The sequence below is a fragment of the Manihot esculenta genome, chromosome 3 (genome assembly GCF_001659605.2).
Source record: "Manihot esculenta cultivar AM560-2 chromosome 3, M.esculenta_v8, whole genome shotgun sequence".
Lineage (NCBI taxonomy): Eukaryota > Viridiplantae > Streptophyta > Magnoliopsida > Malpighiales > Euphorbiaceae > Manihot > Manihot esculenta.
The window spans coordinates 24,838,628-24,861,691 of record NC_035163.2 but is presented as its reverse complement, the minus strand read 5'-3'; the positions used below and the strand labels follow the sequence as shown (position 1 = coordinate 24,861,691).

General features: G+C 36.6%; 4 protein-coding genes and 1 pseudogene across 5 annotated transcripts; 1 reads left to right on the top strand and 4 right to left on the bottom strand.

Annotated features, from left to right (window-relative positions):
* Window positions 1-340: 340 nt before the first annotated feature.
* Window positions 341-1,823, bottom strand: LOC110611927. Its single transcript, XM_021752497.2, has one exon. The coding sequence runs from the start codon at window positions 1,490-1,492 to the stop codon at window positions 470-472; it is 1,023 nt and encodes a 340-aa protein (XP_021608189.1). The 5' UTR covers window positions 1,493-1,823; the 3' UTR covers window positions 341-469.
* Window positions 1,824-1,973: 150 nt separating this feature from the next.
* LOC110611607 (transcription factor ILR3) lies at window positions 1,974-5,145 on the bottom strand. The gene is made up of 5 exons (XM_021751998.2): window positions 4,806-5,145; window positions 3,618-3,674; window positions 2,857-2,934; window positions 2,605-2,767; window positions 1,974-2,444 (listed from the first exon to the last, which is right to left on the bottom strand). Exons 1-5 carry the CDS (start codon window positions 4,943-4,945, stop codon window positions 2,178-2,180), a joined length of 705 nt encoding a protein of 234 aa, XP_021607690.2. The 5' UTR covers window positions 4,946-5,145; the 3' UTR covers window positions 1,974-2,177.
* Window positions 5,146-6,626: 1,481 nt separating this feature from the next.
* LOC122723177 (thioredoxin-like protein CXXS1) lies at window positions 6,627-8,052 on the bottom strand. Of its 2 annotated transcripts, none has more exons than XM_043954526.1 (3): window positions 7,308-8,052; window positions 7,053-7,175; window positions 6,627-6,961 (listed from the first exon to the last, which is right to left on the bottom strand). In XM_043954526.1, exons 1-3 carry the CDS (start codon window positions 7,413-7,415, stop codon window positions 6,776-6,778), a joined length of 417 nt encoding a protein of 138 aa, XP_043810461.1. In that variant the 5' UTR covers window positions 7,416-8,052; the 3' UTR covers window positions 6,627-6,775. The 2 variants fall into 2 exon arrangements, with proteins under 2 accessions (XP_043810461.1, XP_043810462.1); XM_043954527.1 differs by having other exon boundaries at window positions 6,627-6,943; window positions 7,308-8,024.
* Window positions 8,053-9,419: 1,367 nt separating this feature from the next.
* Window positions 9,420-10,469, top strand: LOC110611606 (annotated as a pseudogene).
* Window positions 10,470-10,623: 154 nt separating this feature from the next.
* Window positions 10,624-11,841, bottom strand: LOC110610677 (21.7 kDa class VI heat shock protein). The gene is made up of 2 exons (XM_021750716.2): window positions 11,093-11,841; window positions 10,624-10,999 (listed from the first exon to the last, which is right to left on the bottom strand). Exons 1-2 carry the CDS (start codon window positions 11,397-11,399, stop codon window positions 10,716-10,718), a joined length of 591 nt encoding a protein of 196 aa, XP_021606408.1. The 5' UTR covers window positions 11,400-11,841; the 3' UTR covers window positions 10,624-10,715.
* Window positions 11,842-23,064: the final 11,223 nt, after the last annotated feature.

Below are 23,064 nucleotides of genomic sequence, written 5' to 3'. Positions count from 1 at the left end.
AGGAGGAGTATGAGACAGTTTACAATACAAGTATTATATGTACAACAATTATATTATATGTCATTGATTAGTGATGCATTTCATGTTGGTCGCATCATAATCTAAAACCATAATTGAAAAAGTCACATTAACGATTATTTACTGCAAAAATACAAATTGAACCGCAATGCCTGTCTTGTAGAAAGATGAATTAAATGAACCTCAAGTTTCATATAGAGAACTATATGCTTAAGCTCTAGTGGTGCTAGTGTTCTCTAATGTACGAGGGTGATCAGCTATAGATGAAATTGAAAGAGTGTTCCTGTATAGCTCCATTTCTATTTTCTAGATAGCTCGCTTATGTTCACAATCAAATGCTGTATTTAGTGGTCAAGACCACAAAGGAAGTCTGCATTCAATGACACAATTCAAAAGAAATGTCAATCATTCAAAAAGAACAAACACGAATCAGAATCAGTATCCTCATTCCCTAAATTTTCTTTCTTCCTGTTACATTTGACACCAGATCCTTAAAAAACTTGGCAGACTTTGTTATAGGCGAATTAATAGCCATCAAATTATACAAAACATTCTCAACTTCACCTATGGATGGCCGGGTCTTGAATCTGGAAACCACTTTCATTTCTCCTTCTTCTTCAACAAGAACTGTCCATCTTTCACCACTCACAACCCCATCTCTCACACACTTGAAAACAACTCCTCTTCTCTTGCTCAAAACACCCCTCACCTCCAACCCTACAAATGAATATATCACCTCAAAAGAGCCTGCAAAGCCACTCAAGTCACCAAAATCGCTCTCCTCTTCAAAACCCCATCCGGGGTTGAATATCACTACTGGCTTTGGGTACAAACTGTCAGTTATGCTTTTTATGGCTGCCAATTGTGAACTCTCTGGCGCCACGAACACAGCTACGTCAGTAAAGCCAAAGATTCTAGGATCACCGTTTATAACTGAGGATATGTCAACTTGCTCAACATTGTTTGATGACTGAGATTGAAATGCTTCAACTGCAGTGTTTTTCAACGTGGGGCTAGGCCAGAGTATTAGAATCTTGATCCTGGAACCCTTTCTTTTAATGGGTAGCTCTTCAAAAACATCAAAAGCAAGTTGGGAAAGGGATGTTGGCGAGTCATCGATGACTGGGATTTCGACCTGGAATCTGGGTTGCTTCAGTTTCTTGAGTTTACCAGCAAGTTTAGGGTTATTGAGGGGCTTTTCTAGGGTAGTCGAGAGGCAGGTTTTGGCTTGAAGGACGGCTTCTTCTTTGGATGAAGGCGGGGTAAAGGAAGATAAGGAAGAGTGGATGGACAGAGAGGAAGCTTTGGGTTTATAGGGGCGCGCATCATGGAAAGGCAAGAAAGATAATTGGGAATCAAGACTTCGATGGGTGATTTTAGAATATGAAAAAGAATAGAAGAGGGTTTTATTTTGCAGAAATTCAGTTGAAAGATTAGTAGCATGCATATGAAATTTGAGAGAGATGGAAGCCATGAATTTTTTTTTCTTTTAACAAGACAGGAATGCGGTAGCTGAGAACCAGATGTTAACATTGCACTGCAGATAAGATATTATGGCAAATTGACAGATAGCCGTATATGACTTGTATTCGCCTGGCCCACATGTGTGATCATCACAATCCTCACCTTCAGAAAAACAGGTTATCTTAACTACAAATCATTCGATTTGCAATCAGATAGAATGGTCATTTCTGATGAAAAAATGATTTAGAGGTAACTGTGGCCATGGAATTAATAACTCCGCTTCAAGATCTAATCAAATCAAATCAAAATCAATTTGAACAATCCCTCTTAATTCTATTTTTTAATTCTATATAGTTATATTTTAATTATTCAATGATCAGTTAAAATCTGATTTTGATATGAAACCAAATCAGACTAAACCGGCTGATTCTAGTTCAAGACAGGTTACCCAATTTACGGACTCAAAGCAGCATACATCTATAGCAGACATCTAAAAAATCCTTGAGAATGCTAGATTAAAACATATTGCTAAATAAAATTATTAAATTTACATGTGAGCACCAGCAACATTTCATAGAAAATCCAGACTGCAAATAGTATGAGTCACCCACCATGTCCGGTTAGAAGACCCAACAAAATCTAATACAAACAAGAACAATGACAAAATAATTTGAAGGCTGCAAGATTTGGCTAACTTAAGCAACAGGAGGCCGAAGCACATGATCTTGAGAGGTATCCACTGCAGCAGGTGGCATAAATTGCCACATGGCAACTCCTGGGTAACCAATGAAAGGTACTAACTTGTTTCCAGGCGCTTGGCCTTGAGTAGCAAATGTAGCAGGAATTGCAGCTGGCGGAGGCAAGAAGCTAGGTTGTGCATTCACAGCTTTCAACTGCTGCTCCAACTTCTCCTTCTCTGCTTTCAGCCTCTGCTTCTCATCTCGAAGCTCATTCTTTTCAGCCTAAACAAGACAATATCTTAATAAAATTAACAGAATGCCTTGATCCTTTTTCAGGCTCATGGGCTTCAAACATTGAAAATCTATTAACAAATTGCATAGGCATGCCAAAACCTGATCATTCCATTCTCAACATGAAAAATAACAAATGAAGCAGATTCACCTTCAACTCTTTGATCCTCTCTTGAAGACTTGAATTTGATTCCTTCAGCTTCTGAGCTTCACCTCTTAACTGACTCACCATTCGAACAGCATCAATCAGAATAGCAGCCTTGTCTGTTTTAGGAGGTCTTCCAGGCTCCAAGATGGAGCCCAATTCCACAAATCTAGAAGACAACCGAATAAAGGATGTGGGTACCTCAAGTAGAGAGGAAAATAGACAGATAAACGGACAGAGGAAAGAATAAGGGAGTACTTGTCATTTAGCCTGTCTCTCCGCAACTTCTCCCTACTCGCTTTGGAGCTAGAAGCACTACATGATTCAGACCTACCCCTACACAGCAGGAAGTATGAGAGAATGAGAGATGGGAACACAGTCCTCCATAAACATAAAATATTGTATAGATAAGAAAAAGAGAGTGCTAAAAATTATATCTGGATCCAAAAAAGAAAAGATGAGGGACAACAGCTCATGCACATGATTACTCCATCAACAGTTCAGTCGATTACAATAGTGAAATGATATCCATGGCAGCACCAGGATGGTGACAGCTTTTACAGAGAAAATTTTAACTAAGGATATACTTTATTCAAGCAAAGCCAAATTGAATCAATATAAATGCACTCTGCACCACATAAATGCATATGGCACAGCTCCGCTCCACATGTAATGGCCTATTGCAAGTTGTGTTCAAAAGTATGCGACCATGACTACTAGTGACTGAAAATAAAAGAGAATTCTGACTTTCTCCCATCAATTCTTAACTTCTGAATACCACTTAAGCATCTAACTATTAACAGCCCAGTGTTGTCAAATCACAATAAGAAGGAATAAAGATTACTGGCTTAAATTCTAAGCCTACAGTTGCCAACACTTTCTAAAAAGTGCATATATCAGGGAATAATCTTACACAAAACTAGTGAACAAACACCCCCCTCCCCCAACCCCAAAAAAATAGAATGAAAAACAACTTCCTTTCGTACTATATAGCACGCATTAAAATGACATTGGCATACCTCTTCTTGCAGCTGGACTCCTTGTCACAATCTCCAAATGGTCCATCAATTTCCCCACTAGAAAGATATTTCAGAAATAGAGATATTAGAAGAAATAATACTGTAAGGGGGGGGAAGAATGGAGGAGGAGAGATTAGTAGCCAGTTAGGTCCACACTACATGTGTACATGTGTAAAGTTTTCCCAAATTTTCCAAACTATGAATAAATTGCGAGACAACAAATGATACAAGCAAGTGTACAAGTAACAAGAAATGATACAAGCAAGTGTACAAGTAACAAGAAATGATACAAGCTTTAGTTGAATAAACACGAAGTGGGATCTCACTTATGAATGGAAGCAAGGAACACGATTTATGAAGCAAAAACAAAAGCAACCCCCTTTATATAAATCCAAAATAGCAGAAATCACAGTAAAATCATGGAAAAGCTCACAATTTGCCTTCACAATCCATATTTGTCTAAATGTTATTTCCAATTAATCAAAGTTTGTTTCATGATCAATAATGTTGCACAATGTGCATCAAGGACTCATCTTGCAAGCCAAGTCGCCAAGATTTAACATACCAAAGTATATAGCAGGAAAAAAATTGCATTTATAATCCCATTTTCTGTACTATACTAATTCAATTATAAAGTTTGTTGCCCCCCCAACAAACACACACACAAAAACAAAAAAAAAAAAAAAAAGAAACAACGCAAATACAAAAGAAAACACCAATAGTACCTAAACTGAATTCCATCAGGGACTCAAAATTTATCCCATACCCACATAAAACTTAAACCAGATCACCCAAATAAACAAATGCCATAAAGCACCCGAAGAAACAAACACCAAGACCTGCTAATGAAGTACCGAAATGAAATTGACCCATATAACCAAAATCCAAGCATGTTCTGCAATTATTTGATGCCATTTCAGAGATTGGAGCTCTAAAATACCTTAGAAGCCCAAAAACGACCAAAAAAATTACATTCCTAACAGTTCTCTATAATTTAGTCGTTAAAAAGGTAGAGAGAAAAACAATCACCATGAAGATTATATAACAAATTCCAGTATAAAAAATCCAAAGCAGCCCAAATTATCAATTTGAAGTTCATATCCAAAAGAAAAAAAGGGAAAATAAAACAACCATTTAAATGAAGTCAACAAAACCCTAACTGATAGATGGACAGGGATCTTCAGTTACCCGACAATAGACGAACCGTTTGAATTCTGCACAGGCCAAGAGAAGCTGGTAACCGGGACAGAGAAATTCGCATCCGGAACAGGGATATCGTCGATCAAGCCATACTCGATTAGCCAATTAGTGTTTTCAGGGGATGCCATTTTCAAAAGGTCGAGAATTCTAAATTTCGCCGGAAATTGCCGTCGGACTTCCGGCTTAGAGAATTAACGGGAAAGGATGTTAGTGGGGATGATGTGTTTGGGGTGAGAGAAAACAAAGAAATTGGAGGCTTTTGTTGTTTAATTTCCAGAGAAAATAGAGAGAAATTTAGTGCAGAGAAGGCAGCGTGACTGAAGTTGTCATTGTGCAATACTGCAATCACTTTTGATGGGCTTGGGCATGGGCTTTGAAGCCTAGTTTTGATCTGCATTATTTAATTATTTTAGTAAGGCCAATGAATAAAAAGTCAAATATTTACGTATATTTATATTTTAATTTTAATTTTTAAATTTTAATTTAATTAATTTGATTAATTTAATTTTTATATTTTAATATAATTTGAGTTAATATTTAAATTTTTAAATTCAATAATTTAATTGATATGTAACATATATTATTATTATTATTTATATAATTAATAATTAAATTATTAAAAATAATAATATTTATATTATTTTATATTTAATATTTAAATTTTAATTTAATTGTCTTAATATTTGTATTTGAATGTAAATTTAGTTATTTTCTAAAAATTAAAATATTAGAAGGGTTAGAATGTTCAGATATAATTTTTTTATTATTTTTTAAATATAAATTAATTTTATATATAAAAATAATATTAATTTATATTTAATTATAATTAAATGATATATTTAATTCTAAAATTAATAATAATTTGTTTTATTATTTTTTAAATATAAATTAATTTTATATATATAAATAATGTTAATTCATATTTAATTATAATTAAATGATATATTTAATTTTAAAAATAATAGTAATTTAAAATAAAATTTTTGACAATAAATATATTCTATTTTGTATTAATAATTATAAAAATTTTATATAAATATATTAATTTTAATTATTTTATATATACTTTTATTTTAAATTAAATAATATGTTAATTATAAAATATTTCTAATTATTACTTCAAAATAAAATTTATCAAATGTAATTTATATATTTAATAATTAATTAATTTATTTTTATTTTAAAAAATTAATCAAAATTACACTCAAACTCAAACAAATGTTGAAATGTTGGATCAACTAATTTAGAATTTAAATATTTAAAATAAAATATAAAATAAAATATAAAAATTAAGTCTTTTCCAGTTAATTTATTAATTAAAAAATTATAATAATATATATAATATGCCAGTTAAATTATTAAATTGATACGAGTATATTAAATTTAAAATTTTATAAATTGATTAAAATTATATTAAAATATAAAAATTAAATCAATTAAATTAAAATTAATATATTTAAATTAAAATAAAAATTCGCATAAATATTGATTTTTTGAATCAATTTACCTTTTAGTAATTACCTTCAATTTATTTTATTTTTAATTTTCTATTTTTAAGTATATGTTTAGATTATTAACAATTTTCAAATGCATGAGGCGAGTGTTTTTTATATATATTATCTAAATCAAAATGGAAATTCCTTTTAAATTTTTATTTTTTTTAAATTCTTTTATTTATATATCACAATAATATATGTTTCTAAAAATAAAAATAATAATAATAAAAACAATGTTGCACTCCAAGATTTAGCCTGGTGGAAAGTGTATCCTATAGTCTTGAAAGGTCTAAGGTAAAAAAAAAAAACAATGTTATCAATGGGAAAACAGAACTATTCATACCACCAGGAAGTACTCATTAAACAATCCCATCTTCATCCAAGAAGCAACTGAAAATTCAAAACCCAGAAACTAAAGAAAACTACAAGCTGGCATATACAATTTTGGAAACAACTTTAAATTTATGGTGTATCGGATTTAGAGAGACCATTTCTAATAGAGTGAACAAAGGCATTGATTCTTCTCCTCATCTCATCTGGATTGGCACCCACAAGCCTATCTGCTTGAGCTCCTTCCTTCATCAATACAAATGTTGGCATTGCCTTTACCTCCATCTTCCTAGCCACCCCCTGTTCCATATTCATCAGCTACATTATTAACATCTGTATATTAATGGTAAAATATATATGGTGAGTAATGAGTGATATATTCTAATGATAAGGTTGAATAAAATTTTACCTTAACCTCATCCACATCCACTGTGAGAAACAGAAGATCTTGATACGTAAAGGCTAGTTCCTCAAAGAAAGGATTCATGGCTATTGAGGGTATGCACCAGGAAGCTGTAAAGTGAACCACAACCTGCAAATCCAACCCAAAAACAAAAAAAATTATATTATATTATATTAATCATATGAAAAAATTCATGGTAATGTCAAATTTAAAAAAAAAGAAAAAAGAACTGAAGAGCCATTGTAATTGTAAGACACTGACAGGGCAGCCTTGATTGGTAGCTTGAGAGATGAAGAAATCCCATGATTGCTCTGAATCTACTTTCACAACTCTAGACTTTATCACTTGTCCATGGCCATTTTCACCCATTTCTTCTTCTTCTGCTGTGGGAAGATGGTCTAATTTATAGAGGTTGGAAATTAAGGATATTATGTCCGTTTTCTTTTTTCCTTATATTTATTCTGTATTTGATTAAGTAATTAAGGTAGTATCATCAGAAAAAAAAAAACAAAAGGATGGGATTGATTAATGGTGGACCCAATTTTCTGGCATCTAGTCAGCGCTTATTTTAACATATATCTCCAAAGGGGTTTTGCTCTATCCATTTCCACGTCTGCATAATCATCATCTTTTCTCATCTTCTCCATAATTATCTATAATGTTTTTTTTTTTTAACTCGGTAAATCAATATATAGCTTTTTCTTTAAAAATATGGAGAGACCAATCGATGATCTCATGGTTCTACACTTTAAAATAGATGGCTGTGAAGTGAATTCAAATGTCCAATCACCACCCCAAAATTAAATTTTGCTGTGTTCTAGTTTTTCTTTTAGGCCCTTAGCCCAATATCCTTTGTACTTTGCCCATTAAGGCTTTGAAAATGCAACTTCTTTTGCATGATTAAAAAAAAAAAAACAGGAGTTTCGCCGCTGGTTAAAAACGCACCAACTCAACACCAAGCTTTACAAGCCATTACTGATTACCCATGACTCGCGGTTGTCGAAACCGGCCAAAAATAACCTTTCTGGTTATCAACAATTTATAATTGCAGATAGTGGTGAAAGGATCGAATCCACAGAGAGTTGATTACCTATTTATTTTTCTCAACAAGATCAAGATAATTAATTGGAATAATAATAAACTAAAAAAAATGAGATAAACACTGAAAGTGGGATCAAATGAGATAAACAAAAAATGAGATAAAAATAAATTGTAATTAAAGTAAAATGGGGGGTTTGAGATTGATTTAATTAATAAACTACTAAAAGCAATTAAAATAAACGAATGATAAAATAAAAGAGAAATAAATAATAAGAAAGCTCTAGTTGAAATATTGGATCCACTTTAGTCATTGGGATCGATCACAGACACTTTGTTCTTTTGGGTTAATTCAATAGATTAGTTTATGGAGATGGAAGACGCTTCTCACCACCATTATCTCTCCTTATGATTAAACCAATTAGGGAACGTCCTCTAATTAATTACTAATCAACAAATTGCCAAGGAACGTCCTTGGGCCTTAGACATTAAAACAATTGTCAATTGCATTAAGAAATAGAGAGATCCAATCCTAGCTACCCAAACGTATGGAGATAACGCTAGATCATGCAATTTCCTTGGGTTTTATCCCAAGTGTTCTCATGTAAGAATAACCCAAGCAATTACGGACTTAAATTATTCAAACTAACAAATAATTATTTTGCAATAAAAAAATCAACGTAGATTTCAATAACAAAATAATATGAGAATTAAATATGAAATTGCATGAATATTGAATCCCAAAATTAAATAATATTTGATCAAGTCTCACAACCCATTAAATAACTAAAGTTTCAACCAATATTCAACTAGATGGAAAATCAGCCATTCATTGACTGAATTAAAAATAGAAAAATAAAATAAAAAAGAAAAAGAAAAGGAAAAGAACCAGAAGGCGGTGGAGCTTGCGGAATTGCCGAATGGAAGAGATTGTTCGTCCCCCGAATTGTTCACTGGAAGTTCTATTTATAAGTGCAGAGGAGCGCACTATTTAGGAAAATTGCTGGCCTGGGAGTGGATTGAGTGTGCGAATGTCCACGCGAAGCTGGAGTGAGGGCGCGTGAATGTGCTGTGCATGTTGAAGTGGCGGGGCTTGTTCCGCGTGAAGGGAAGCGGGCCATGGGCAAGAGATGAAGTGCGGTCCACGTGAGAGCATTGCATTGTCGGGTCTACTGTGAATGCTTTGGTCCATGGTCCATGCGCTGGGAAAGAGTTGCTGTGGCGGGGCCCACGTGCTTGAATGCTTTGGTCCATGCGCTGGGGTTCACATCCATGTGAGGAATTGATGAAGCTTGGTGAAGCGACCCACGTGAAGAGAATGGATGGAGCGCGGGTATGGGCTGTGTGCGTGGGCGTGCGGAGCGCGGGCCTGTGCGTTGGTGGGCTATCCAAGCTTGAATATTTAAGCTTCAAAATCCTTTCCTCATTCTTTGCTCCAATAAGGCAGTTTTAGGGGGATTTTCTCCAAATTGTCCTTTTACATTATTTTCTGTAAAATAATATTAAAAACACTAAATTAGGCAGAAATCATGTAAATAATAAATAAAACGAATTTCATGCTCCAAATTGTCCTTTTACATTATTTTCTGCAAAATAATATTAAAAACACTAAATTAAGCAGAAATCATGTAAATATTTATTAATAATATTAATATAAAATGGACTAAATTATGCTCTATCAACCCACAAGCAGGAAACACCAAAGAGACGAAAGGTAACTTGATTCACAGGCAAGGACCAAGTTACCTCTGACTCTGCACAAGGACATCCATTGCAGACCAGAAGAAGACTAGCATTAGACCTTGCCTCTGCATCTCTTATAATAGACCCTGGAAATGGAGTCTCTCTTGCTTAGGATAACGGCTTTTGGCAACTCGATTTGCCTTTGATCGTTTCACCTCCTGTTGAAAATAGTAAGTTTTATGTGCACAGTTTCTGCTCCCTTTATGCTACAATGTTTCTTTACTGCAAAATAGTGCTTTCTTAGTTGTTTATGTAATGCAGAAATTGCAAATGAGAAAACAGGCACCCGTTCTTTTCTTAAGAAGGATTTGATAGGACGCTGGTACATTGAACTATGTTAGGAAGTAATTAGACTCAAATCCACCTTCTGCAGCTTCAGTGAATGATAAACAATCTCTTGCTGATTTGGCTAGCAGATTGTTTGACAATTTTGAGGAGGTAAATATGATGGTATTGTTTTTTATATTCCTGGAATTTATGCAGCTTTCCTTGAACTGAATGTTAAACAGCTGTCCATTTTGACAGCTTGAAGATGCTTCAAGAAGGAAATATCTGCCTCAGGCAGAATCATCTTATCAAGAGACAAAAGGTGATTCTCCAAGAAGTCATAGATAGTCTGAAGGACTTTCTCTTGTTATCATAATTGGTCCAGACATTAAACTGTATTTTTTACTTAAACCTGTTTCATTTGAAAAAAAAAATGGAAGTGGGTGCACCTCCAGTGGTATGCATGAGGCATTTTTGGAAGCAAAGGTTGTAATTTGAGATGGCAGAACAAGCCAGTCTAGGGCCTAAGTATCCTTCTATGCTGATGATATAAAAGATTTCATAATCTCAAGATTAACATGCTCATGGGCAAATCAAAATTATGCCCATATCAATTTACACTCAATCAGATTTTTTGGCGACAGTGTCATCAGTATCACAATCAAAAGTGTTCTTGGGGATTCTAACTTCAAGAAATACATCATTATTCACATATGCCTCAATCTTCCTCAAATCTGCATCTTCTGGGAGCTCAAGCCTTCTAACGTACCCGTGTTCCCACCACTGCCCACTTCTCCAGTCCTTTGCTTTCGCCTCTTTCTGCTGCTGCTGCTGCTTCCACTGCCCACTAATTTCCACAATCTTCCCATTTTCAGCGTACACTCGCACTGTATTTATCCCAACTCCTGCTTTACAAAACCATCAGGTTCAACAAAGCATTTCCTTTTCCAAGCCAAGCCGGAAAGAAAGAAAGAAAGAAAGAAACCTAGAACACTTACCTGGTACTTCTGCTTTTAGAACATAAGCTTCATCTGTCTGAAACCAATCAACACTTGTCTTGCCGGAGCTTCGAAGATTAGATAACAAGATATCAGACTCAAATTCCCACAATGGAAAGGCATCTGAAGGATCAAAAAATTTTCCAAACAACAATGGACTGAATAATGATCCTTCACCAAATATCTTATGGAGGGTTGGATTTCCCTGAGAGAAAAACCTTTTGAACACTTCTTCAGTTAATGAAACACTCCATTTATCTGGAGTTTGATCTTCTGTATGAACTTGAAGCAACCTGCAACTTGTCATTGGAGATTTACAATCTGTAAGTTTTCAGAATTTTTTTTGTTTCTGGGGCGGTGCTTTTGAGGCTTTAGAGTTTTATAGTGTGAAGAGAGTCCCTTTGATAAAAGCAAAGAACAAATTCTTTGAGAATATATGGAGGCATGTAAAGCAAGAAGGAATATTTTCCACAGTGGCATTAGACGAGTTATCAATTATGACAAGAAGATTTGGAAGAATGGAGAAAACCCATTTTTTGCCTTTAGATGAGAATCTTCTGCAATTTTCAATGCTCACCATCTGCCATTGATGGCCACACAATTTTAAAGGTAGGCCACTTCATCATAATCTCTGTATCCAACTCAATTGTCCCAATCTTGATGGAGAGAAAAGCTGGAGTTCAGTTGTTGACAGGTTTCTTTTCTCAAATTTGAGAAATTTGCTGCAAGAAATAATATGATATACATAAGTTTGTTGTAGCAAGCATTTCCCATGATTTCATCTGTCTGAAAAATAATATTTTAGTTCTTTTAAGCTGTACCTAATGTGGTATAGGTTTTGGGTTGAGATCTTTTTTAAAGACGCACCCGGTTAGCTAGTCTTTCGAGATTCCGAGTGTAAGACTTATACAAAATCAAGACATGATTTTAACAACAATTCAGTATTGTCCCTGAATCTTGTATATATGTGTCTTATCTCGATGAAAAAAAAAAAAAACTTCTACGAAAATTCCACAGTGAATAGAGATTATTCTTAGATTTTTAAGGGAATTAATTATCCCACATACTTAACTTGAATTTGCTTCCTGATATAATTGCTAACTTGTGAATGGAAATTATCAGAATAATTTATTGTGCAAAGTTTATGTGAAAGGAATTTTTCTTTTTTTCCAATTGGATGCCTTTATGTCATGGGTCACATTCTTCCTCTTCAAAATGTAGCTTTCATATCTTTAGTCTTTGTTTTTTAAGTGGAAATGAGTTTTTTGACTACTCATAATGAAGCTTTGTGCTTTGCATTGCATCTGATCTTGGGCATCTGTGGAGGAGCTGCTTTTCCAAAAAGCAGGTTTAGTATCTGCTTGAGGGATGCTTGAATTTCTAGCTATGGCCAAACCACTCAAAAGAGTGGGGCATTTAAAAACTTGTGTGAACAAAAATTATAGGCACAATGACCTCAAAAAAGTTCAAGGGGTAATCTTGTATTTCCAATCTTCGAAAAACCAAGTGTGATGAGCTTCAGGGTATGTCTGCCCATTGGTTCGATTCGGATCAAAATTATTGATTTAGAGCTGAAAGAGAGACTGAACTAGAACTAAATTGGTTTTCATCGATTTCGATTCAAAGTAATTCAATGTCTAGTATGTTTTGATTTAATTGTTTCGGCTCGGAACAGATTTAAATAAAATAGGTAAGAAATCAATAGAATTTTTTTACCATTTTTTAGTATTAACGAAATCAATAGCATTTTTTTACGAATAAAATAATTTTCCAAATATTTTTAATTAATATAGAATTTTAAGCAATATATTTTTATTAAAAACTCTAGAATACCATATTATCCTTTAAATAAGAAAATAATTATCTATCTAATGCTAATTTATTCTCATGTGAGAATTAATTTGCTCATTATTACCAGACTACCTATATTCTCAAGGAAATGGAATAAATTTCAATTTTTTTGGCTCTTAAACTTTAGAACGAGTTTTATTTTATTTAAAATTTAAAATTTTGCCTCGATTTAAAATAAAATTAACACATTTGAAAAAAAGTTTAAAATAATAATTTTGAAATTTTAAAAATAAAATATTAATTTTACATGAATTATAACTTCAATATAACTTTTTGTGTAAAATGGGTTAATTTATTCATAAATAAAATAAATTATGGCTAAAAAATTAATTTTAATTAAAATTAGATATTATCTTCAAATTTATTTAAAAAAAAAAAAAACAGCCTTATATACAAATGGGTACCTACTTTTTGGCGGGCGACACCCTCCCTCCCTCCTTTGTATTAAACTTTTTTCCTTCTTATTTTCTTTGTATATTTATTTTTTTGATTTTGTACAAAAATTAAAAAGCTCAATTTATTAGTTTTATTAATTTTTTTAATCTCAGTTAAAATTAAATTGAAACTTTTAAATTAATTAAATAAAATATTAAGAATTTGTCTTTTTGGAACAATATGTATTTGAAAATCTGTAATATGAGCATTTGGAGGATTTAATTCAATTTTTTTAAACAATTTTTGATTTAGAGTAAAATAATTAATTTTTAATTTATAAAATTTTTATTTTTAAAAAATAAAATCAAGTATAATTTTATAATAAATTATTTAATTTTTTATAAAATAAATTATACTAAAATAAAACGTAAAAAGATAAAAAGTAATCTTTTTATAAAATAAATTATACCAAAATAAAATATAAAAAAGATGAAAAGAGAGAAATAAATGATAGAGATAAAAATGAGAAATAATTAGAAAATTTATTATTTAGTTTTTGTAATATGATAAATTTATTAATTAGCCTATTAATTTTAAAAAATATATTAATGTATTTTGAAGAGTTAAAAATCTATTAATGAGTTTTTCTATTTACTATTTAGTCTTTATAATATAAAAATATATATTAGTTAATTTTTAATTTTATAAAATTATTTATTAATTAATTATTTTATATTTTAAATATTTTTATATTTTTCTATAATATTTAATGGTTAAATTGACGAATAAACTAATTAGTTAATATACGATGAACTCAAATTTAGTAGGTTATCACATGTGGGCACTTGGATATAACTTGATTTAACGGGTAGATTAATTTTGAAAAGTTTAATGAGGTGAATGCCTTTAAAACTTTATATAAATTTTTTCATACTCAACTTTGAAAAAAAGAATATGCTAAATATGAGAAAACAGTTAAAAAGTTTAAGTGAGTATGCGTGAAAGTACGAAGAGAGACTAACTCCCTTTTGACTTGGGACGTGAATACTCTTGCCAAGTAGGAGTGAGCAGTATTCGGTTCAAACTGAAAAAATTGATCGAATCGAATTGATTTAAAATTTTGGTTCGGTTTTTATATATTTCGGTTCAGTTCGGTTTTTAATTTCAGAAATTTCGATTATTTTAGTTTGGTTCGGTTTTGATCAGAAAAAAATCGAACCGAACCGATTAATGATAATAATATATTTTTTCAATAATATAGAGAAATTAAATCATATTAAAATTAAATATTTTAATTAAATTTTAAAATATTAAAAATAAAGTGTAAAAAAATAAAAAAATTATTAAAAATTGAAATCGATCAAACCGAACCGAATCGAATCAAATCAGACCAATTCGGTTCGATTTAGTTTCTGACCAAAATCGGTTCTGTTCGATTTTAATAAACACTAAAATTTCAATTTTCAGTTTATTCGGTTCGGTTCGGTTTTGAACCGAACCGACCGAATGCTCACCCATATTGATAAGTGTGTTAGGCGGTTCATAAATGGCAATTAATCAACTAATAACTGTGGTGTTGATTAACCATTTCTCATATTAATTTATTTATGATACGCGCATTTATGTCATTGGTAAATGTTAATAGTGCGGACCATTTTTGTTCGAAATTTATATTTATCTCGAGAGTGTATCATACCATATTTGGTCTGTTTGACCTATATTAAGATCGGTTCCCTTTAGTTATCAAAACATGGTCGGACGATGGAAACGCGTTTTATTTGTAAAGGGTTTTATACTCAATATATTATCAGTATATTATTTAAAATTTTAAAAATATTTAAATATATTTGTAATACCCGACTAGACTCCGGTATCGGAATTCCTACCGTCCGATGGAATCTCGGATGTCGGAAGCCTCTAGTAGGGTAGAAATATGTTTTCATAAAATGTTTTAATGTATTTCATGATTTTAAGAATAAAAGGAAATGAGTTTTTGCATGAAAACAACCTTGGAGGAAAACCCAGGTTCGGCCGCCGAACCTCAAGTTCGGCCGCCGAACATTCAGGCATTTCGGGTGTGCCTTAGGCCCCCGAAGGCATAAGTGAGGGAAGTCCAGGTTCGGCCGCCGAACCTGGCATGCATGCGGAGGCACGTTCGGCCCCCGAACGTGGCCTGGCCAGCCACTATAAAAGGGTCCCTTAGCCGAAATGGGCAAGCTTTTCTCCCCATTTTCGGCCAAGGTGAGCTCTCCGCCGCCCCTCACCAATCTTTGAGTTCTTCCTTCAAATCTTTCACGATTTTCACAAGTTTTCATCTTGTTTTGAAGATTTTCAAGTTTTGAGCAAGTTTTGAGCTTAGAGACCCAAGGAAGTTGAAAATCTCCCATCTCCAAGATTAGGTCGTCTCTCTCTCGATCTTCAAGAGGTAAGAGCCGATCTTAAGCTCATTGCATGTTTTAAGTAAGTTTTATGAAGATCCATGGGGTAGAATGCATGTTTAGCTTATGGTTAGGTTTATGAGTTTATGTTGTGTTTTTGAACAATGTGGCTTGTAAATGCATGTTTGATGTGTTGTAGATGGGGTTTTAGATAGTTTGAAGCCCCTAGGAGCTTGTATGCTTATGTATGTGTGTTGTAGAATAGGTTTATGCATGTTTGGATGGAATGGGAGGCGTATATGCATAGAAGAGCTGAGTTTCTGCCACTAAGGGAGAAACCAGGTTCGGCAGCCGAAGGGACTTTCGGCCGCCGAACATGCTTGTGGAAGCAGCCTTCGGCTGCCGAAGCTTGCCCCCGAAAGGAGACTTTCGTCTCTGTCTGGGAGTTTCGGCCGCCGAAAGTGCCGCCGAACATGCATGAGTTTCGCTTCTGTCTGGGAGTTTCGGCCGCTGAAGGTGCCGCCGAACCTGCCTGACTTTCAGCTTTGGAGGGACTTTCGGCCGCCGAACCTGCCGCCGAAAGTGCCCTGTCCAGCCTTCCTTTGCATGTTTTTGCATGGATGTTTTGAGGAGTTTTAGAGGGTTTTTGAGGGATGTTTTTAGAGTTATGTTCTAGTTGTTTGGTCCCTCATTTGAGTCCACCTGTGTAGGTTCGGACCCGAGGAACCGAGGACCTCAGCAGTGAATCAGCTGCTTCAGTCAGTGTCAGAGCTAGCCAGAGGCGAGTAGAATAAACTCTTATGTTTTAAATAATTAAAGTTTTAACATGAATCATCCATCATAAATGCCATGTGATATTTTAGGTTGTTTGCATTAGAATTCACGAATATGTTGCATTGCAAATCTTGATGTTATTGTGGATTGATGTTGGATGACCCATTGGTCCTCAGTATGATGAGATATGATATGATATGTAAGACCAGGTGTGGCCTGCACTACGCCCCTGGCACTATGTAAGGGAAAGACCGGGTGTGGCCTGCACTACGCCCCCGGCACAGTTGGACATGTATGTTATGTTTTATATAAGAGAAAGACCAGGTGTGGCCTGCACTACGCCCCTAGCACAGTTGGACTATGTAGAGGACCCTTGGTGACAAGTCCATCCTTGATGTGATATGGTTGTGATGTGATGCATTACATGATAGCATGTGTTTTAAATAGTTATTATTATTCTGCTCACTGGGCTCTAGTAGCTCACCCCTTTCCCATATTCCCCAGGTTTGCAGGTACATGGTAGACCAGGAGGTCCGCAAGAGTAATGAAGTCATATGTTTGTAATAGATAGAATGTGGACATGATGAATTGTAAAGTTATGAATAGCTATGTAATGTAATGATATTGAGGATTAGAGGTTGTGCTTGACCTATGTATAAGGTATCCCTTTTAATGCATGATCCTAGATCTTTTTATAATGTTTATGTAAACCAACTCAACATATATTGTATCGCCCATTGGGGCATTGATGAGATCCCATAGAGGGGTCATGATTATGATTATGTTTAGTGCATGCACAGGTTGAGTTTGGTGTATGAATGTAAGGAAAAGTTTCAATTTTTATGTATGTTGTTGATCATGTATGGGATTAAACAGGTTTACAGGTTGCATGTCAGGCTTGCTACGGGTCCCGGCGGCCTTAAGCCTGTAACAGCCCGGCCCTCCTCTGTGACCGGCACTGTTACCGCTCACGGCCCAGGGCTATCCCTCGCCTGGCCTCTTTGCCACCTCGGGCTTTCCACTGGCCCCGTGAGCAGCTCTTAACATCCCCTCACCCTCACGGGATCCGGGCAGGATTTGTCCCCTTGGGTTCTCGTCAAACGCATCCTTCCCCAAGTGGATTTGGCCCAAATTTCCCTTAGGAAATTAGGTCGCCTCCCCCACTGCTCGAACCCTTGACCTCCCACTTTAAGGGAATAGTCTGGTGAGAGTGAGTACCAATTGTTCCAATTGGCACAATTGGTACTCACTCTCACCAGACTATTCCCTTAAAGTGGGAGGTCAAGGGTTCGAGCAGTGGGGGAGGCGACCTAATTTCCAAAGGGAAATTTAGGCCAAATCCACTTGGGGAAGGATGCGTTTGACGAGAACCCAAGGGGACAAATCCTGCCTGGAACCCGTGAGGGTGAATGGCACAATTGGTACTCACTCTCACCAGACTATTCCCTTAAAGTGGGAGGTCAAGGGTTCGAGCAGTGGGGGAGGCGACCTAATTTCCTAAGGGAAATTTGGGCCAAATCCACTTGGGGAAGGATGCGTTTGACGAGAACCCAAGGGGACAAATCCTGCCCGGATCCCGTGAGGGTGAGGGGATGTTAAGAGCTGCTCACAGTGGCTGGGCCCAGAGGAAGGTCACGGGCTGTGAGCGGTAACAGTGCCGGGGATCACGTCCGGGCTGTTACATAAAAAGGCGCCTTTTTATGTAACAGCCCGGCCCTCCTCTGTGACCGGCACTGTTACCACTCACGGCCCAGGGCTATCCCTCGCCTGGCCTCTGCCACCTCGGGCTTTCCACTGGCCCCGTGAGCAGCTCTTAACATCCCCTCACCCTCACGGGATCCGGGCAGGATTTGTCCCCTTGGGTTCTCGTCAAACGCATCCTTCCCCAAGTGGATTTGGCCCAAATTTCCCTTAGGAAATTAGGTCGCCTCCCCCACTGCTCGAACCCTTGACCTCCCACTTTAAGGGAATAGTCTGGTGAGAGTGAGTACCAATTGTGCCATTGGAACAATTGGTACTCACTCTCACCAGACTATTCCCTTAAAGTGGGAGGTCAAGGGTTCGAGCAGTGGGGGAGGCGACCTAATTTCCTAAGGGAAATTTGGGCCAAATCCACTTGGGGAAGGATGCGTTTGACGAGAACCCAAGGGGACAAATCCTGCCCGGATCCCGTGAGGGTGAGGGGATGTTAAGAGCTGCTCACGGGGCCAGTGGAAAGCCCGAGGTGGCAGAGGCCAGGCGAGGGATAGCCCTGGGCCGTGAGTGGTAACAGTGCCGGTCACAGAGGAGGGCCGGGCTGTTACAAAGCCGACCTGGATTCTAGCGCCGGTAGCGGTCCGATTTTCGGGTCGTTACAGAGTGGTATCAGAGCCTGGTTCATATGATCGGACCTAGAGTGTCGGGCTCATAGATGTTACAGAAGGTCAAGCACAATAGGAAAGGTCATGTCCACTAGGATAGGATGTGGAGTCCTGTCTTGTATGATGATGTGAAATGCCATGATTATGTACATGTGCATTAATGCTATGATATGAATGATATGTATGTGATGCGGATTCATGTGTGCCCACATGAACCATATGATGCTAATGTTTATGTGTTTTGTACTGTTTTTCGGAAAACAGGATGAGAGGAACTCGTCGATCTGCACAATTGACTGGAGTGCCACCTGAGGATGAGGGCATGAGCGCCCGTCCTCCCACATTGCCTAGGGCAATGTCTAGTAGGTCTAACAGAAAAAGAGCAGTAAGAGACCCTAGAAGGTCTCTGGATCTGGGTAGGAGCAGATCAGTGAGGGGAACAGTTCAGGGAGGAATGTTAGAGGACATGGGGGATGATATGGATGTAGAGCAGAGGAGGGATGGCAGTCTGGGAGTTAGCATGTCAGAAGAGGAAATGGGAGAGTCCCAAGGAGGCACTTAGGCCTCGGGATTTGTTCAGCCACCCCACTACCCACACTTCTCACAAAATCTCGGGTATTCGATGGGAGGTACATCGGATTACCCTAGTTTTACCCCTTATCCCACACATATGCCATACCCACCCTACTACCCACCATATTCACAATACCCAATGTATCCACCTCCACCTTACTTTCCAAATCCACGAATATGTTGCATTGCAAATCTTGATGTTATTGTGGATGGATGTTGAATGACCCATTGGTCCTCAGTATGATGAGACATGATATGATATGTAAGACCAGGTGTGGCCTGCACTACGCCCCTGGCACTATGTAAGGGAAAGACCGGGTGTGGCCTGCACTACGCCCCCGGCACAGTTGGACATGTATGTTATGTTTTATGTAAGAGAAAGACCAGGTGTGGCCTGCACTACGCCCCTGGCACAGTTGGACTATGTAGAGGACCCTTGGTGACAAGTCCATCCTTGATGTGATATGGTTGTAATGTGATGCATTACATGATAGCATGTGTTTTAAATAGTTATTATTATTCTGCTCACTGGGCTCTAGTAGCTCACCCCTTTCCCATATTCCCCAGGTTTGCAGGTACAGGGTAGACCAGGTGTAATACCCGGCTAGATCAGGCATCGGAATTCTTACCGTCCGGTGGGATTCAAGGATGTCGGAGGTTTCTAGAAGGGTAGAGTGAAGGTTTTCTAAAAGATTTTTAAATGTTTTAATGTTTTTTGAAGTGTTTTAAAGGGTTAAAGTGAGTTAGAGTTGATTTTTGAAGAGAAAAGACCAAGGAGGCAAAATGCAGGTTCGGCCGCCGAAGGTAATGTTCAGCCGCCGAAAGTGCTTAAGGTTCGGCTTCCGAAGTTCATGTTCGGCCCCCGAATGTTGCATGGTTTCGCATGCAGTTTCGGCTGCCGAAGGTGAGTCGGTCAGCTCTCTATATAGGCACCCCCAGTCGGTGAAAAGGATAAGATTGACTTCCTTTTCACTACCAGAGGTGAGTTTTGTTCTCCTTGGTGGGTTTTCATGGTTTTCTTCAGATCTTTCAAAGATTAAGTAAGTTTTAAGTGAGTTTATCTTGGTTTTGAAGGTTTTGAACTTTGAGCAAGGTTTTGGAGACTTTGGAGTTTAGATCCTCCATAGCCTTGAGTTTGGATCACACCAGCCTTTGTTCTTCAAGAGGTAAGTGGGGATCCTTAGTTTTTATAATGTTTTACATGAGTTTTATGAAGGGAAAATGGAGTTTATGCATGAGTTTGCATGATTAGGTTTAAAAGTATGTTTATGTGTGTTTTGTGATGAAAGCGTGATTATGTGTTATGCTATGTTGTTGTGTTGGGGTTTTAGGTAGTTTTGGACCCCTTGGTGCATGTACTTGAGTATATGCAAGTTGTGGAAGTAAGGTTGCATGTTGAGTAACGTTTGGGGGAGTGTTGAGCATGAGTGAGCAAGGTTCTGCCTTCTGGAGAACCCAGCTTCGGCCGCCGAAGATAGATTCGGCCGCCGAACCCTTTGTGGAGGTGGTTTCGGCTGCCTAAGGTTGCCTCCGAAAGTTGGACTTTCGGATCTGTCATGCACATTCGGCCGCCGAAGGTGCCGCCGAACATGCATGAGTTTCGACTCTGGAGGGAGGTTCGGCCGCCGAAGGTGCCGCCGAAGGTGTCCTGTCCAGCTTTTCTTTGCATGTTTTCTATGATTGTTTTAAGAGCTTTTAGAGGGGTTTTGGGGAGTTGTTTAAGAGATGTTTAGAGATATGTTTGCGTATGTTTGGTACCTCATTTGAGTCCTCCGTTGTAGGATTGGACCCGAGGAACCGAGGTGTTCAGCAGTAGTAGCTGCTACAGAGTGAGAGTTAGCCCAGAGTTAGCCAAGCAGTGGCTACAGGTGAGTGGAACTAACTTAATGTTTTATTTTGAGGAAATGACACGTTTCTAGCATGATCCATCCATCATAAAATGCCATGTTATGTATTAGGTTGTATTGCATTAGAATTCACGAATTTGATGCATTGCATAAGTTGTTATTTGTGTGGATGAATGTTGGATGATCCTTAGCCCTTGACATGAGAGGAGATACTATAACAGAGATGTGGCATGAGATAGCCATACCAGGTCGCTCCTGGATAGTCCAGGTTGCTCCTGGTACTATGATACAGATAGACAGACAGCACAAGAGAAGACTGGGTGATGGCACCGCCTCCCTAGCATTATTGGATTTGTTGTGATATGATACAGTAAAGAGAAGACTGGGTGATGGTTCTACCTCCCTAGCACAGTTGGGCATAGAAGTCTAGGTGATGGCTCTGCCTCCCTAGCAAGTAGGGTATATAGTAAGGGGCTATAGGTGACAAGTTCATCCGTTTGATGATTTGTTTGTAATGTGACGCATGTCATGATAGCATGTAATTAATGAACTATTTTATTGTTCCTCCTCACTGGGCTATAGAGCTCATCCCACTCCCTTAACCCCAGTTTTGCAGGTTCTGAGATAGCTATGGGAAGTCAGAGTCAGCAAGAGTAACGAGGAAGGATATGCATGTACATATGTAATAGAATAGTGGACATGATGTAATTAAAGATTAGTTGGTAATGTAATGTATAGCTATGTAGTGACATATGATGGATAGAGTTGTGCTATACCCTAGTGTATGAATAATCCCTTTGTACATGTATCCTGTTTTACGTTTATTGATGAGAAATGTGCTGAACCAGGTTTAATGTATGACATACGTAGAGTGTGATGGGAAGAAAGGGTTTCACTCCCTTGACCCTAAGTGGATAGGGCTATTCCGTCACAGAAAAGTTTTACCGTTTTTATAGTTATGTGTGATCATGTGCAGGATTTTTCAGGTACACTGAGAGTATAGTCGGCTTGCTACGGGTCCCGGCGGCCTTAAGCCGATCTGGATCCTAGTGCCAGTGATGGTTCGGGCCGTTACAAAAGGGTATCGATTTCCGGGCTGTTACACCAGGAGGTCCGCAAGAGTAATGAAGTCATATGTTTGTAATAGATAGAATGTGGACATGATGAATTGTAAAATTATGAATAGCTATGTAATGTAATGATATTGAGGATTAGAGGTTGTGCTTGACCTATGTATAAGGTATCCCTTTTAATGCATGATCCTAGATCTTTTTATAATGTTTATGTAAACCAATTCAACATATATTGTATCGCCCATTGGGGCATTGATGAGATTTCATAGAGGGGTCATGATTATGATTATGTTTAGTGCATGCACAGGTTGAGTTTTGTGTATGAATGTAAGGAAAAGTTTCAATTTTTATGTATGTTGTTGATCATGTATGGGATTAAACAGGTTTACAGGTTGCATGTCAGGCTTGCTACGGGTCCCGGCGGCCTTAAGCCGACCTGGATCCTAACGCCGGTAGCGGTCCAATTTTCGGGTCGTTACAATATTTTTTTAAAATTTAAAAATTAATTAGTGAGTTTTTTAATATAATATAAATTAAGTTATAATTTTTTCTTGCATTAACGTGTATTATAAAAAAAAAAGTGTTAAAAGATCATATAGGGAGAGGGACTAACATACAGATAGAAAGGGAGAAATTAATATAAGAAAAAGAAAATAAGAAGATTTTGCAAAAATTACAAATAATTTTTGTATAATGTATTTATAAAATTTACTTAATTCAATTTATTTTATTAAACTTCAA

What these genes read in the sequence shown, in the direction of transcription:
- LOC110611927 (XM_021752497.2), bottom strand. Translation starts at nt 1,492, where the DNA reads ATGGCTTCCATCTCTCTCAAATTTCATATGCATGCTACTAATCTTTCA.
- LOC110611607 (XM_021751998.2), bottom strand. Translation starts at nt 4,945, where the DNA reads ATGGCATCCCCTGAAAACACTAATTGGCTAATCGAGTATGGCTTGATC. An exon ending in GAGTCCAGCTGCAAGAAGAG is followed by an intron (nt 2,935 to 3,617) that starts GTATGCCAATGT and finishes CCTGCTGTGTAG; the next exon opens with GGGTAGGTCTGAATCATGTA. An exon ending in AGAGGATCAAAGAGTTGAAG is followed by an intron (nt 2,445 to 2,604) that starts GTGAATCTGCTT and finishes TGTCTTGTTTAG; the next exon opens with GCTGAAAAGAATGAGCTTCG.
- LOC122723177 (XM_043954526.1), bottom strand. Translation starts at nt 7,415, where the DNA reads ATGGGTGAAAATGGCCATGGACAAGTGATAAAGTCTAGAGTTGTGAAA. An exon ending in CTACCAATCAAGGCTGCCCT is followed by an intron (nt 7,176 to 7,307) that starts GTCAGTGTCTTA and finishes TTGGATTTGCAG; the next exon opens with GTTGTGGTTCACTTTACAGC. An exon ending in TGGATGTGGATGAGGTTAAG is followed by an intron (nt 6,962 to 7,052) that starts GTAAAATTTTAT and finishes TTAATAATGTAG; the next exon opens with CTGATGAATATGGAACAGGG.
- LOC110610677 (XM_021750716.2), bottom strand. Translation starts at nt 11,399, where the DNA reads ATGACAAGTTGCAGGTTGCTTCAAGTTCATACAGAAGATCAAACTCCA. An exon ending in TCTAAAAGCAGAAGTACCAG is followed by an intron (nt 11,000 to 11,092) that starts GTAAGTGTTCTA and finishes TTTGTAAAGCAG; the next exon opens with GAGTTGGGATAAATACAGTG.